At 37.0% G+C, this 16,368-nt stretch overlaps 1 protein-coding gene across 1 annotated transcript in view; it reads right to left on the minus strand.

Moving 5' to 3' along the window:
- Nucleotides 1-16,368, minus strand: part of ITFG1 (integrin alpha FG-GAP repeat containing 1) — a 242,724-nt gene that overhangs the window by 71,712 nt on the left and 154,644 nt on the right. Inside the window, exons 11-12 of the mRNA XM_075537119.1 lie at nucleotides 10,091-10,241; nucleotides 7,881-7,989 (exon numbers count right to left, since the gene is read on the minus strand). Coding sequence (XP_075393234.1) covers nucleotides 7,881-7,989; nucleotides 10,091-10,241 — 260 coding nt within the window. The remainder of the gene's footprint in view (nucleotides 1-7,880; nucleotides 7,990-10,090; nucleotides 10,242-16,368) is intronic.

Raw genomic sequence — 16,368 nt, forward strand, 5'->3', positions numbered from 1 at the left:
TACATTAATATAGTTAGAATTAATAGTCTGTTAACATGCTGGGCTAACCACAAAATCATCAGTTTGCAACCACCAGCAACTGTGAGGGAGAAGATGGAGCTTTCTGCTCCCATAAAGAGATATAGTCAAGGGGGCCAGCCCCAATCCCAAATACGTGGACAGTACCCCTTTCCCCCCAGAAGAATTTATTTCAGAGGACAGCACTGAAGCTATAGCTCAGTGAGAGGAACATGTAAGATCAGAGCACAGAGGAGCAAATGAAGGGGGAAGAAGAGAGTGGAGCACATCCTGGTCACCAAGCCTTGAGGACGATATCCCTGCTCAGAGCAGACAATCCACAGAGACCATATAGCCAGCTCCACTATGAGACATGACATCCCTCACTAACCCATAGCCGTACAGGGGATGACAACACTAGAGACATAGTGTGGGAACTGCGTCTTATCCGACTCCACCACACCAAGGCGAAACACTATGGGCGTGCAACAGAATAGCAAGGGGAGCAGAGCAATGAAACCCCCAGGGAATACCAAGAACAGACTTTGGGGCCAGGGCATGGCACAGCATCAGACTTGACCAGAAAACACTTTTATAGGTCAACAAACAGATCTTGAACTATTAATAGGTTTTTCTTTTTCTTGTTGCTTTTTTTAAAAAACTTTTTTTTATGACTTAAAGCTTTACAAAGTAAATTGATTTTCCATTTGTGGTAGTTATATAATTGTCAATTTGATGATTGGGTATGTAGGGATGGAGTCTAGCTTGTCAATGAAGTCACAGCCAATGAGGCTTCTGTGTGGGCATAGCCTTCCCCTAAGGATTCTGGGAATTCTGCTATTTCCTGTTGCTATTTTTTTTAATTGTTGTTTTATTTTGTTGCTTTGCTTTGCTCTGTCTTGTTTTTGTGCATATTACTATCTCTTCACGTCTATCTAGATGAGATGGGGGTAAACAACTTGGAGGAGAAAACAATAGGACTGAAGGTTCTGGGGTGACACAGGAGTGGGGGAGGTGGGATAAAGGAAGTGGGTGTGGAGGAGCAACCAACTAGGGACAAGGGAACAAGTGAACTAAAATCGATGGCGAGGGTGAGGAGGGTAGGAGGCCTGGTAGGGCTTGATCAAGAGCAATGCAACCGAGAGGAATTACTGAAACTCAAATGAAGTCTGAACATGACAGTGGGACAAGAGGAAAGTAAAATGAAATAGAGTTAAGAACTAGGAGGCAAAGGGCATTTATGGAAGTCTGAATACAGGCATGTACATATGTAAATATATTTATATATGACGATGGAGAAATAGACCTGTGTATAAATATTTTTAGGTTTAGTATTAAGGTAGCAGATGGATATTGGGCCTCTACTCAAGTACTTCCTCAATGCAAAAACACTTTGTTCTATTAATCTGGCATTCCATGATGCTCACCATCCCAACAGGATTGCTAAAGACAAAGTGAGTGCATAAGCAAATGTAGCGAATAAAGCTGATGGTGCCCAGCTATCAAAATATATAGTGTCTGAGGTCTTAAAGGCTTGAAGATAAACAAGTAGCCATCTAGCTGAGAAGCAACAAAGTCCACATTGAGGAAGCACATCAGCCTGTGTAATCATGAGGTGTTGATAGGATCAACAGGTATCAGGCATCAAAGACCAAGAACAAGGATGGGGGAGGGAGGGGAAAATGATAAGCTGATATCAAGGCCTCACAAGTAGAAAGAAAATGTTTTGAAAATGATGATGGCAACAAATGTACAAATTTGCTGGACACAATGGATGCATGTATGGATTGTGATAAGAGTTGTATGAGCTCCCAATAAAATGATTAGAATAAAAAGGAGATCCAAGTTCAGAGACCCACAGGAGCAATTCTACTCTGTCCTATAGTGTCACTATGTGTTGGAATTGACTTGATGGCCATGAGTTTGATTTTGTGGATATAGACTATAATAATCTTTTTTTGGAGGTAGACCTTTACATTCAACAGACATTTGCTGAGGGGCTATGTTATGCTAAATATTAGTAACATATACCAAGGAAACCATTAATATATAAAAATAACTAACCATCCACACATTAACTTTCATGCAGAATATGTTTTCTAAAAATCAACTAATAAAAGAAGTCTGTGCTTTACAGGGAGGTATACTCTCCTCTCCTTCACTGTAAGGTGTTTACAGACAAACTGGCTGAGATGCTGTAGTAGTTGGACTTGGGTGGAATCTCTTCTGAGGCCTTTTCTATCTCAAAGGTACTCTGATTTGTAAAAATGTAAATACATAAACACCAAGGAAAGACTGAAGAGCTTTAAATTATGTGTGTACATTTTCTTATGTGGCCAAGAATTAATCATGATCAATATTAAATATATATAAATAATAAACATGTGTAAAGCTGCCTTTCACACTGAGCATTGCTTCCTCTCTTCAGGGTTTTTAAGCATTTCAAGTGGGAATAGTCCATTCTATTTTGAATCGTTTATCTCTGGAAAATTTTGTTCTCTGATTTATTTCTACTTTGCATGACTGAGAGCCTGCTCCCATACAAAACAGTCTACAGATTCAAACATGGGAAGCGATGGCATCACAAGCATTCACAATACTTAGCAAACTTGTGACAAATATAGAAAATAGAATCCCAGTGTTTTCCTAAGAGCAAAAAGCAAAGAATTTTTAGTACAAAAGTGATTTAAAGCCTTGAATATAAGAACTTACGGAATGCTGGGATAGTTAATTTTTTTCTAACTATGTAAGTATTTCTTTCATTTGAATTTTTTTCATTGATTAATGCTTAACATATCTCCTGGAAAGCATTCCTCCTTAATCCATACAGATATACACTCAGGCAGAAAAACCACATTTAGATAAAGACTTTTTAAGGAATAATACATTTGTGTGTCTTTTAAAAGCTTTAAATTTAAGAAAACAAGTTCTTTATATTATACTGGCAACACTCAATCCAAGACACAAATCCTATATCCAACTCATTTAATAAAGGAAAGATTTTGGGTCTCTGCTCCGATCCACCTTGTACTCAATGTTTTTGTTTGTTTGTTTGTTTGTTTTGGCTCTTCTGATGCCTGTTACCTGATCCTGTTGACACCTCATGATCCCACAGGCTGGTGTGCTTTTCCATATGGGCTTGTTACTTCTCTGCTAGATGGCTGCTTATTTAAACTACAAGCCTTTAAGTTCCAAGGCACTATATCTTTTGATAGATGGGCACCATCAGTTTTTTTCACCACATTTGTTTATGCACCTATTTTGTCTACAGTGATCATGCTGGGAGGGTGAGCATCGCAGAAAGCCAGGTTGTTAGAACAAAAGTGTTATTGCATTGAGGCAGGGCTGGAGCAGAGGCCCCAAACCCATCTGTAGACAATGGGACATACCCTCACTGAAGGGTCACAAGGAAGGGATGAGTCAACCAGGGTGCAGTGTAGTACCAACGAAACACACAATATTCTTCTGGTTCCTTGAGGCTTCCTCACCCCCCACTATAATTACCCCAGTCCTGCCTTTCACGCCGGGCTAGACTGGAGGCTGCACACAGGTACAAATAAGAGATAAGAGCTTAAGACACACCGAATCCAGGAACAGGAATAGAAGTAGTGAAACCAGGAGGATAGTAGTAAAGTAGGGAGAGGAGGGGAGGAAGGGAGAACCAATCGCAATGATCGACACATAACCACCCCACCGCCCCGCTCCCTAGAGGATGAACAACAGAAACTGTGGAGGAAGGGAGATAGTGGTTGGTATAAGATATGAAAACAACAATAATTTATAATTTGTCAAGGGTTCACAAGGGTGGGAGGGGGGACGGAGGGAAAAAAGAGGAGCTGATACCAAGGGTTCAAATAGAAAGTAAATGTTTAGAAAATAATGATGGCAACATATGTACAAAACCTGGAAAATTATGTAAGCTAGAATTTCTAATCATAGAGAATTTGAATAGATGAGTAGATTTGATATGTTGAACATGGAAAGGGTAGCACACTCCTGAGGGTTCAATTTTTCTTCAAAGAAAGTGTGTCACTGATAAAATAAAATGGGAACAGCTGGAAATTCGCCTTCAATTAGAGTTTACTGTTTTGGTAGAAGGTGTCTTAGAGACTGAATTTGGGGTCAGAGCATCAGTACTGGCAAAAGATAATAAAAACTCAAGTTTGAATAGACAATCCGTGCCTCAAAGGCAGTTGGTAATTTCTTTGACAGTTATCTTAGTACCTTCTATGTTCGGTATTAGAGAATGAAAGGTAAATAGACACAGACACTACCCTCAAGTTGTTTACACGATTACAGTGTATTAAGAAGGATAAAAAAATAAATCTAGAGTTCAGAATATTTCTCAAATACCCTAGAATAAGTAGAAAGCAAAGGAAGGAGATTATGCACTGTATTAAATAGATGGGGAATAATAATGTGCGGTCCTTTACAAAAGAGGATGAGTTTAATGATCCATGTGACAGGACAAAAATTTTTAGATGATATGAGAGTTCTTAGAGATCATACGACTTTTGTGGAACAAAACTTTGAATCAGTCAAATGCTGCATTGGATTTAATAACATCATTAAGCTATCCAATCTCAAATTCATACTTCATCAGTGCTTTGAAATAATTAACTGTACAAGGTCCCTAATGTACATACATAATTACAGTGAGAAAACGTTCTTAAATTCATTGAAGAAAAAAATACATATAATACTATATAAGTTCCTGCCTATCAAGCGATATAGTATCTGGGGTCTTAAAGGTTTGAACGTAAACAAGCAGCCATCTAGCTGAGATATAACAGGCCACATGGAAGAAGCACACCAGCCTGTGACCATGAGGTGTCCATGGAATCAGGAACCAGTCACCAGAAGACCCAAAACAAACACAAAAACCGTATTGTTGAGAACGAGGGGGTCAGAGCAGAGACCCCAAATACATCTGTAGACAGTAGGACAGCCCCTCACAGAAGGGTCACATGGAAGGGATGAGTCCACCAGGGCGCAGTACAGCATCAATGAAACACACCAAATTCTTCTGGTTCTTGGAGGCTTCCTCACCCCCCCTATTATTACCCCAGTCCTGTCTTTCAGTTCTGGATAGACTAGAGAATGTACAGTGGTATAGAGAGGAGCTCATGACACACGGAATCCAGGTCAGATAAACCTCTCAGGTACAGAAATGGAAGTTAGTGATAGCAGGAGGGTGGGAGAAAAGTGGGGGGATATAAGGAGGGAGGGGAAGCCGATTGTAATGATTGAGGCATAATCCCCTCCCCACCAAGGAGGAATAACAGAAGTGTGAGTGAAGGGAGACAGTGGTTGGTGTAAGATATAAAAGCAATAATAATTTATAATATATCAAGGGGTCATGAAGGTAGGAAGGGTGTGAAGGGAGGGAAACAAGAGGAGCTGACATCAAGGGGTCAAATAGAAAGTAAATGTTTAGAAAATGATTATGGCAACATATGTACAAATATGCTTGATATATGGAATATAATAAGAGCTGTAAGAGCCCCAATAAATGATTTAAAAATAATAGCAAAATGAGTTGAATATTTACAAAAATGATATGTGTTAACAGCATCTCCAATATAATGGTATTTACTTTGTCTCTAATTTATTGTAGATCTAAAATAGACTAATATCTCTTGAAAATGGAAAAGGAGTGGAGACAGTTAAATGGATGACAACAAGTAATGAAATGGCATTAAATATTAATAATATGTGACTACCTTAGCTATGAGTTGGGATTTACTCTTAGTTAATCCAAATAAGAGTGAATTTGCTGGTTAGGAGAAAAGATGATATATTCTGTCACTTTTATCTCTAAAAAGATATCTCCTAAGATTCATTACTCTTTTGCTTTTATTATTTCAGCTATTTATTTATGCCCATTAGAAATAGATAATAAATATTCTTATAAAGTATAATGAAATTCGGCTAAACAAATGAACATAATTGTTTAGATGATGACTATAATAATAGTATGGTATTAAAAACTATGAGAAATAGCATCCAACACCAATTTGGGATAACACTCTCAGGAAACTAAGATCCTCTATTATCTGGGACTTAATGCTGATTTTACATATATCAACTCAATAGTGAACACAAAATGCTTTCCCCTTAAGGCAGAAACAAGGTAAGGATATCCACTCTCAAAACTCTTATTCAGCATAGTACTGTGAGTTCCAGCTAGCTCATTGAAAAGAAATACAAAGCTACAGATTGGGAAGTAAGAAATAAAATTATCTCTATTTACAGATGCTATGATTGGGTACTTAAAAAACACCCAAATAGGCTACAAAAAACAAAAACAAAAAAACCAGTCTAGATTCAATAAATGAGCAAAGAATCAGGGTTAAAGAACAATACACTGAAATCAAGTGCATTTCTATATATTAACAACAAGCATGTGGGAACAAAAGTAATAAGCATAGTAGCTTTTACAATACTATAAGAAAATATTTAGATGTACACTTAATAAAGCATGCACAGATTTCTGTGATGAACACAAGTGGCAGGTAGAAGTGACGGCTGGCATGGTTGGGAATTGGTTATACAAAGCAAATACATAAATATACTGAGGCTAAAGGGAGCCAAGTCTTTCAGTGTCAGAGAAGATACTTATAAACATAGAAAGGATTAGAATGAAATTTGCATTGTTTTCTTAGATATAAAAAGTGTCAGCATAAATTGACAGGTTTATAACATGCATAAAAATACAGATGTAGAAATAGTTTTATATGGGTTACTAGAAGTGAACCTGGGGGAACAGAACTGGGAAGAGAGTGTGTGTGGACAAATTCTGTTGGGGAATTTAAGGGCTCACATTTAAGGGGTCTGGGAAGCAGACTGGTGGAGGAAGGCCTTTGCATTAGTGAGCTGGAGATGAATCTCAGTCACATTCTCCTAACTAAAGTTATTCCCCACAATGTTCCTATAACAACGCCAATTTTGAGATGTGCTTGCAAGCCCATGGTTGCTACTAAGCTTGAAGGTTAACTGCCTGAAGACTGTCTGCCATCAAGAGTGATCAGACCACCCCACCCTAAATACGGCCCACTCCCTTCTGATAAGGATCATACATTTCTCCCCTGGAGAAGAGCTCAAGGACACCTAAGGGACGACCAAGGTTAAGCCTCCATCTTCATTCTAGAGCCTAGACCTGTCCATCTTGTTACATATGTACCGTTCTGTCTTAGTACTCTCTCTGGTCTTCATGGAAGAGGGGCACGCTTTGTCTAAAGTTTCTTTAATTTACCCTTCAATGTCACAACTGCCCTTTAGGACCCATTTGATTGTGGAGCCTGGTCCTGCACATGAACCCACGCCTCTAATTCCTAGTTTTGTATATTGAAAGCCTTGAAGCGATGGCAGCCTATTAGCAAGGAGCAAATTAAGCACCCACAACTTGATTTTTAGATATTCCAAAAAATTTATACACCACCAGAGCTCCTGTATCTTCTATTTGGAGGAGCCAGGGTTTTTTTTTTGGAGCTGTGTCTGATTTCTGGACCGAGGCAAGGAAAGTAAAAGATGAGTATGAAATAGCTCGCTGTGCCAGACAATCCATCAAAATCACCAGGAATCATCTTGGAGTTGGGCGGTTGAGTGCACACATAATTAAATACAAACACTTAATAACAGGAATCCCAAGGTGCTGTAAATAGTGAATTTGGCTATTAAACTGAGAGGTTCGTAGGTAGAGTTCACCTAGAGGCACCTCAAAAGAAAGGCTTGGTGATCTACCTCAGAGAAAACAGTCATTGTGCACATTCAGTTGCGGAACACAGTTCTATTCCGTCACAGGTGGGGTCACCAAAAGTTGGAACTGACATCTTAGCAAATGGTTATTTAGTGGAAAAAAAAAACATCAAAGAAATACTCACCAATGACTTTAACAAAGTATGCATCTGCTTCAAAATTATTCTTCAGTGTATGAATGGCAAAATCATTCTTTGTATATCCTTTACTTAGTACTACAATGTCCAAGATTCCCTAAAAAAAGCAAATGATAGCTATAGTTTATTACTGTTAAAAAAGGACCAACTTAAAATATATAAAACACTAAATATTAAGGCATAAATAAAATGAAGAACACCTGTGGCTCTCTAGGAAAGAGAGAACTGCTCGCATTAGTCCGTTCCCATCTCCTTCCAGTCCTATCTGCATGTGTTTCTAAAGGTCTGGGATATGGACTGTCAAATTGTTCCGAATTATCAGAGAAGGAACTTTTAATTTGTTGCTTGCCATTACTGCATATTCTAGGATTTGCTTTTTCCTAAAAAGTTAAAAATTCTATTTTATTGCCCCTTCCAAAGGCATGCTCATTTAAAATTACCCTCCTTGGACTCTTTAATGAGGGTTATCACTTATCATATGTTAGCCATATTTTTAGATTTAATATATAAATTGATGTTTTTTTCTAGAAGGAGGTATTAGTGACATAAATGATTTTGTATGAGCCCTTTTAAAATTAAGATTAGTTATTTGACTCATATAACAAGTTTATTTTCCAGATGAGAAAAATTAAAAATCCTATTTATGATACTTCTTATATAACGAAATTAAAATTTGATTTGTGGTCAATTCTGGTGATTTTACTCTGTGACATTTTTGGTCTATTATATTTATATTTGGAATGCCAAGATACAGTGACAGGCTATAAAATTTGGTAGTAGGAGAAACAGGAAAACAAGAACCTAGATTATTTCTATAATGATAATTAGTCATTAAAAAAGCAACACAGGAGCAAAAACAGGAATGGGGGTGGGGGAGTGGAGACATAAATATCTTGGTAGGCACTTAATTTTTTTTTGGTAGGCACTTAATTTTTAATATAATCATTACGTGGCCCAAATCCTCAAAGACTGTTACATATTGACTCTGGAATTTAACTTAACTTTGAATGGCAAATTGACTTCACTTTAGAAAGGAGAATATGAGATCTTGAGAGTCCTTCACAATGTGTAAACTGGCACAAGCACTGGTGACAGTAGATACCACCATCTGTTAGTTTGTCAGTCAATGGTGCCTTGTGCTTTGGCAAGATGCTGGAAGTTAAACCACTACTATTTCAAATACCAGCAGGGTTATCATGGGGGTCAAATTTCAGTGGAGGTTCCAGACAAGGCAGAGTATTGGAGGTCTACTTTTGAAAATTACCAAAGAAATCCCCAAGGATCACAACCAACTTTGCTTTGTGAGAGGATTCTAAGGGAGGAGTTCATGATATAGAACTATATGTCAGGTATGGGTCTGGAAGATAAGCCGTGTAGGTTGGAAGGCACTCAAATACACCAAGACCACAGTAACGGGCTCCACATGCTGACAATGGGGAACTGTCAGCTGGGCAAAGTGTTGTTGCCAATGGGTTTGCCACACTTTAGTTTGCTTGATGGTGATTAACAATAACAATGAGCTTAGAATGCTGGGGAAAAGTGTCCTGACCTCTTTTTCTGAGCTCATATAGGTTCACAGATCTATTATCTATGGGATTGCGCTTTTTTCCCCTTACTGTCATGAAGTCAATGCTGATTTACAGTAACCCATCTGGGGTTTCTGAGACTTTAACTGCTCTTGGGCATAGAAAGCCTATTCTTTCACCTGAGGAGAGTAACCACTACTATACCACCAGGGCTCTTTTATAAAATTTTATAAATAATTTGACTGTTCATAGGAGGCCTGATGGTGCAGTGGTTGGTTACATGTTAGGCTGAGATCTGCAGGGTCCGCAGTTTGAAATCACCAGCAGCGCCACATGAGAAAGACAGGGCTTTCCAGTCCAGAAACAGTTCAGGAAACCCACAGGGGTCACGACGAGTCAGCATTGAATCTATGGCAGTGAGTTTCGTTTTTGTTCTTTATTTTCCTATTGCTGAGCATGTAGATATAAGGATGTTCATATTTCACGGTAACAATGGTGTTTTGGTATTTTGTTCCCATTGCCTTTAACACTGAAGAGGGCTTTCTTTAATTAACTAATTTGCATTTATTATCCATCTGTATTTTCTGACCGGCACGAAACTGAAAGCACACACTGAAGGGACATGGATTCAATGGGAATTAAACCCTCAAACACACAGCGCTCTGAACTTACATCTTCATAGATGTCAAAAAAGGTGGCAACCACGGCATCTCTGATTTGATTTAGGTTTGACAAGTCCCAGTAGACTTTGAACATACGGTGCGCTCCCTCACAGCTTGCATTATTACAAGGGACATTCTCCAGTAAAAAGGCTTGTTGATTGCTGTAAGGTAAAGAACAGGCATTAGGTATTATAAAAAATCAGTTGTGTAGCTTCTGCTGTGCTCTATTACCTAGAATCAGAGGAGATGGTAAACTGCATTCAGTGAAATCATACTAAAAGATTGCCAAATATTATTGATAACTATGCTATGTCATATTACTTATTTTTAGTTGCCATGAAGTCGATTCCAACTCACGATGACCTGTGTTTGTCAGAGTGAAACTGTTTTCTACAGGCTATTCTAGGCTGTGACTTAAGGATTCACATTATCAGGTCTGTCTTTTGAATTGTTTCTGGGTGGTTCTGAACCACCAATCTTAGGGTTAATAGTTCAAATGCTAAAGTACTTGCAGCACCAAGGGTTCAGTGTACTGTGCCATAACAAATTGTTGGCTACCCTTTGTCAGTACCTTTTAGCAAAATCCTCTGCTAGTTGATTGCTGATCTTTCTTTTATGTGGTCTTTCCAACCCTTACGTCTTTTATTACTGACCCCATCCATGTTTCATTACCTAAATCCTGCACTCTGTCATTATCTCTTCAGGTGTGTATTATTCCCCAGATGAGTAATTGCATTTTAAATAGAAAACTCTTAATATTCCCAAGTCTCATAAACAAAAAGCAATGAATCTATAACAATAAGAATTTTAGCTGTTCTGACAGGCAGTAGGAAAGGAATTGCCCAGCACATTTCACACAACAGAGGCATCACAGTTCTCACATCATGATGTCTTCCCTTAAAAATTTTCTCTGTAGGCAAAGTTGATGAGAGAGAAGGGGTTAAAAAAAAAGCAGTTGCCCTCTGGTTGATTCTTAACCAAAACACCTGGATTCAAATAATAGCTTTGTCTTTTAGCAGCTGTAGAACCTTGGGCAGGTGATTTAATCTCTGTAAGTTTTAAGAGCATTTATATCAAACAATTATTTTAGATTAAATAAAATACTGCATGGAAATTAGTTGGAACTATTCCCGGCACAAAATATTTTATGTGGAAATATTGAATAGTGCAGGAAGCATCAGAAGATAATGGAAAGAATATACAGAATCACTGTAACAAAAAAGCTAGTGGACTTTCAACTCTTTCAAGATGTAGCATATGATCAAGAACCAAGGGTACCGAAGGAAGAAGTGCAGCTCATCCAATGGCAGTTACAGCAGTATACTGACAGGGAACTACCAGAGATCCAGGCCAGATTCAGAAGAGAATATGGAACAAAGGATATCATTGCCGATGTTAGATGGACCTTGTCTGAACACAGAGATTCCCAGAAAGATGTTTACTTGAGGTTTATTGACTATGCAAAGCCATTTACTGGGTGAGTCATAACAAACTATGGAGAGCCTGGAGAAGAATAAGAATTACAGAACACTTCATTGTGCTCTTGGGGAACATGGATCAAAAGGGAGTTGTGAGAACAAACTAAAGGGCTACATGGTTTAAAAACAAGAAAGGTGTGTATGAGGGTTGTATCCTCTCACCATAATCCATCTATATGCTGAGCAAATAAGAGAAGCGGATTATATGAAGAAGAATCAGAATTGGAAGAAAGCTGTAATAACAGCCTGCGATATGCAGATGCTACAACCTTGCTCGTTTCATGTCCTTGCCAATAAAAATCAAGGACTGCAGCTTTCAGTATGAATTATAACCCAATGTAAAGGAACCAAAACCCAAACTGAACCAACAGGTAGCAACATGATAAATGAAAAAAAGATTGAAGTTGTCAAGTATTTCATTTTGCTTAGATTCTCAATAAATGTTTATGGACACAGCAGTCACATTGAATTGGGAAAATTTGCTGAATAAGAAGACTTCTTTAAAGTGTTAAAAAGCAAAGAAGTTACTTTGAAGACTAAGGTGCACCTGGATCAAGCCAAGGTATTTTCGATTGCCTGTTATGCATGTGAAAGATGAACAATAAATAAGAAAGATCAAAAACAATTTGATGCATTTGAATTATGTAGCTGGCAAAGAATACAGAAAGTCCTGAGAACTGCCAAAAGAACAAATACATCTATCTTGAAAGTACAGCCAGAATGCTCCTGAGAGGCAAGGAAGGCAAGACTTCATCTCACATACTTAAGACATGTTATCAGGAGACCTGGGAAAGGATATCATGTTGATAAAGTAGAGAGTCAGTAAAAAAGGGAAGATTTTTGACAAGAGAGATTGACACAGTGGCTTCCACAATGGGCTCAAACATAAGAACAATAGTGAGGATAGCAATGTTTTGTTCTGTTATACATAGGATTGCTATGAGTCAGAACCCACTCTATGGCCCCTAACAACAAGAACAATAATTCCTGGTACACAGTACTTGGTGAAAGTATTTACATTATCATACTTTATCTAGTGCAACACAATGCCATGTAAAATTTTTTCCTTTGGATATACAAATAGCTTCTGTAAATAATGAGTTTAAATAATGGCTCCTATAAGTATTTGATAATATATATTTGTTCTGTGCACACATAAATACATTGCTTTATTGAATTTTTAAATTTAATTACTGTTCAAATATTCTTTAATAATTGTACAGATTCCTTTTAAAAAATAATATTTTGAATGAAGGTGATATGGAAAATAAAAAGCTGTACTGTAATAAAGGAATACATCCAAGTATTTTCTAGAGTAAAGAACCCTTGATGAAGTATTCAGTCTGCATGATATACTAAATCTATAATTAGCTTCAAATGATTTGTTAAGTAAAAACACCCCAATACAAATAAGTATCAAAACAGAGGGAAAAAAACCTCCTGTACCATAATGTTTAGCTGAACAATTTTGAGGTAAATTTGCTTGTGATCTAACATATTTGGATAACAGTATTTTCTGGTTAGAAATAATAAATGATATGTACTTTTAAAAGTGATTTTAAAATTCTATTTTGCAATATTCTTTTCAGGTAATTTATCCATCTAACCTTTTAAATGAAATTGTTATGAGAGATATTTCATATAGATGCAGGACATTGTATTTTGTTAATAGAAGATTATATGAAAACATGATAACATGCTTGCTAAAAGCCTTTCTGGAGACTTCTAATGAATGGGTCCAGCTTTTCAGTAAGCATGTGCCGCTGGTTTCCCTTCCAACACTACTGCAAGAGATTTCTTTATTAGGCTTTCCAAGTTTTGCCACAATTTCAAACACAACAATTTAAAATGTTATCTCAATTACTGATATGTTTGTAAAAGTTATAAATGTTACACCTTTGTTTTTTTGTCTTGGTCTTCCACTGTAGTTAGGGTCTATGAAAAATAATCTTTTAATTCTACAGGGCTATACAAGAAACTATAGATCAATTCCCTTATGAAAATAGATGTAAAAATATTCAACAAAATTTTAGCTAATTCAAGAAAACAACAACAACAACAACACAAATCACGATCAAGTGGGATTTACACTAGCTTGCAAGGCTGGTTTCATATGAGAAAAATAGTGAATGTAATCCACTATATAAATAAAATAAAAGAAAGTTAACATTATTAGATCTCTTGATGCAGAAAAGGCATTCTACAAAATTCAAATCCATTGATAAAAACAATGAAGTAAGTAGCCAATGGTAGATTCCTACATACTAATGAAGAGAACTCTAAAAAAGAAATTTAAAGAGCAACAGCATTCACAATAACCACAAAAAAGATAACATACTTAGGAACAAACCTAACCAGAGAAACAAAAGATTTGTACAAAGAAAACCAAAAACACTACAAGAAATCCAAAGGTATCTACATAAGTAGAAGACCATTTCATGCTTATGGACAGGCATGCTTTATATTATAAAATTTCAGAGCAATCAATAAATACAATGCAATTCTGATACAGATCCAAACTTCATTCTTTAAAGAAATGAAAAAACCAATTTCTAACTTTATGTGAGGAAAGAGACACAGGGTAAGTAAAGAACTATTCTTCTTAAGAAGAAGAATAAAGTTGGAGGTCTCTCACTTCCCAATCTCAAAGCCTAATTACACAGGCACAGTAGTTAAACAGCTAGTACTTGTACAATAATAAATACAAAGATCAATGGAACAGAACAGAGAACCCCAAAATAATCCCGTCCACCTACAGACAACCGATCCCCATCAAACGGCCCAAAACCATGAAACCAGGAAGAGATCTCTTCAACAAATGGTCTGGTAAAATTAGATCTCAACCTGCAGAAGAATGACACACAACCCTTATCTCATCCAATATACAAAAATGAACTTAGAGAAACTAGATTATATGAAGAAGAATGGGACATCCGGATTGGAGAAAGGATTATTAACAACTTGTGATATGTAGATGACACAACCTTGCTTGCTGAAGGTGAGGAGGACTCCAAGTACTTGCAGTTGAAGATCATGGAGGAGGAGGGAGCAGGGAGGGAGGAGCAAATAGAGTTGCTAATACAAGGGCTCAAGTAGAAAACAAATGTTTGGAGAATGATCAGGGAAACAAATGTATAAAAGAGCTCGACAAAATGGATGTTATGTGTGGATTGTGATGAGTTGTACAAACCCCCCAATAAAATGATTTAATAATAAAAAAATAGCATCTTTCAGCATGGATTACAACTCAATGTAAGAAAGACCAAAATCTTCACAACTAAACTAATTGGTAACATCAAAGTAAATGGAAAAAAAAGATTGAAGTTGTCAAGGACTTTGTCTTGTTTTAATCCACAATCAATGGTCATGGAAGCAGCAGATGAGATCAAATAACACATTGCATTAGGTAAATCTTCTGCACAAGACCTCTTTAGGGTACTGAAAAGCAAGGATGTTACTTTGAGGACTAAGGTGTGCCTGACCCAATCTTGGTATTTTCAATAGTCTCATATGCACGTGAAAGTTGGACATTGAATAAAGAAGACCAAGGAAGAATCGATGCTGGAGAAGAATATTGAAAGAATGATGGATTGCCAAAAGGACAAGTAAATCTGTCTTGGAAGAAGTACAGCCAGTATGGTCCTTAGAAGCAAGGATGGCGAAACTTCTTAAGTACGTAGGGTACGTTACCAAGATACTTATCCCTGGAGAAGAATCTCATGCTTGGTAAAGAGAGGGGCAGTGAGGGAGAGGAAGGCCCTCAAGGAGACAGACTGACACCGTGGCTGCAGCAATGGGCTCAAGCATAGGAACGACTGTGAGGACTGCAGGATGGGTAGTGTTTAGGTCTACTGTGCATCTCGTCTATGTGTGGGAGCCAACTTGATGGCACCTACTAACAGAGGGAGGGCAAGGAAGGGAAGATACAGCAACAGGCTTTAGGTTAGACAGGCATTAGCAGGTGGGGAAAGGGGGAGATAGTAAAACACAAGAGGGAAAAGAGAGACTGAAAAGAAAGCAGTAGGGTAAACTATTGGGATATTTGATAACTAAATGATTGAATATAAAATTGCTTATCTGAATTGTAAACTCCTAATTCACAATAAAAACTTGTGAAAAAAAGATTGACAAAGTGTATATGATAAGGCTTAAACATTTACTAAAACAATGAAGACTTTAGTAAATAAATTAAGAGAAGAGAAACTGAATCATATAAAATAATGAATTAATTAAAATAATTGAAAGAGGAAAAATTCAACAAAGAAAATGTAGAACAAATAAGATGGTGTATTTAAACCCGATCATACAAAAACCCCGTTATCTATAAAGGGTTTTAACACACAACTATATGTATCCTACAAGAAATTTAATTAAAGAAACCAACAGGTAAAGTAACAAGACAACCCATCTGATTGAAGCATTTGTTTTGCAAATCATATGTCTGATAAAGGACTTGTATCTAAGAAGTCTTAAAACTCAGTAGCAATAAGAATCCTACAAATAATCCAATTTAATAAGCTAAGAATCTATATAGATATTTCCCCAAAGAAGATAGACACATAAACAATAAGCTCATGAAAAGATGCTCAACATCATTAATCATTATACCTCCTGCCATCTAGTCAGATTCCACAGTGGGATACCATTTCACAGCATTAGTAGTCTTGGGATAAAATAGATAGATACTAACAAGTATTTAATAGAATGTGGAGAAATTAGAACCTTTATGGTGGTAATGTAAAACTGCAATCAGTTTAGAAACCTCTCTTCTGATTTCTCAAAAGACTAGATACAGAGTTGTTATTTGACA

This window comes from Tenrec ecaudatus, chromosome 18 (genome assembly GCF_050624435.1).
Source record: "Tenrec ecaudatus isolate mTenEca1 chromosome 18, mTenEca1.hap1, whole genome shotgun sequence".
Classification (NCBI taxonomy): domain Eukaryota; kingdom Metazoa; phylum Chordata; class Mammalia; order Afrosoricida; family Tenrecidae; genus Tenrec; species Tenrec ecaudatus.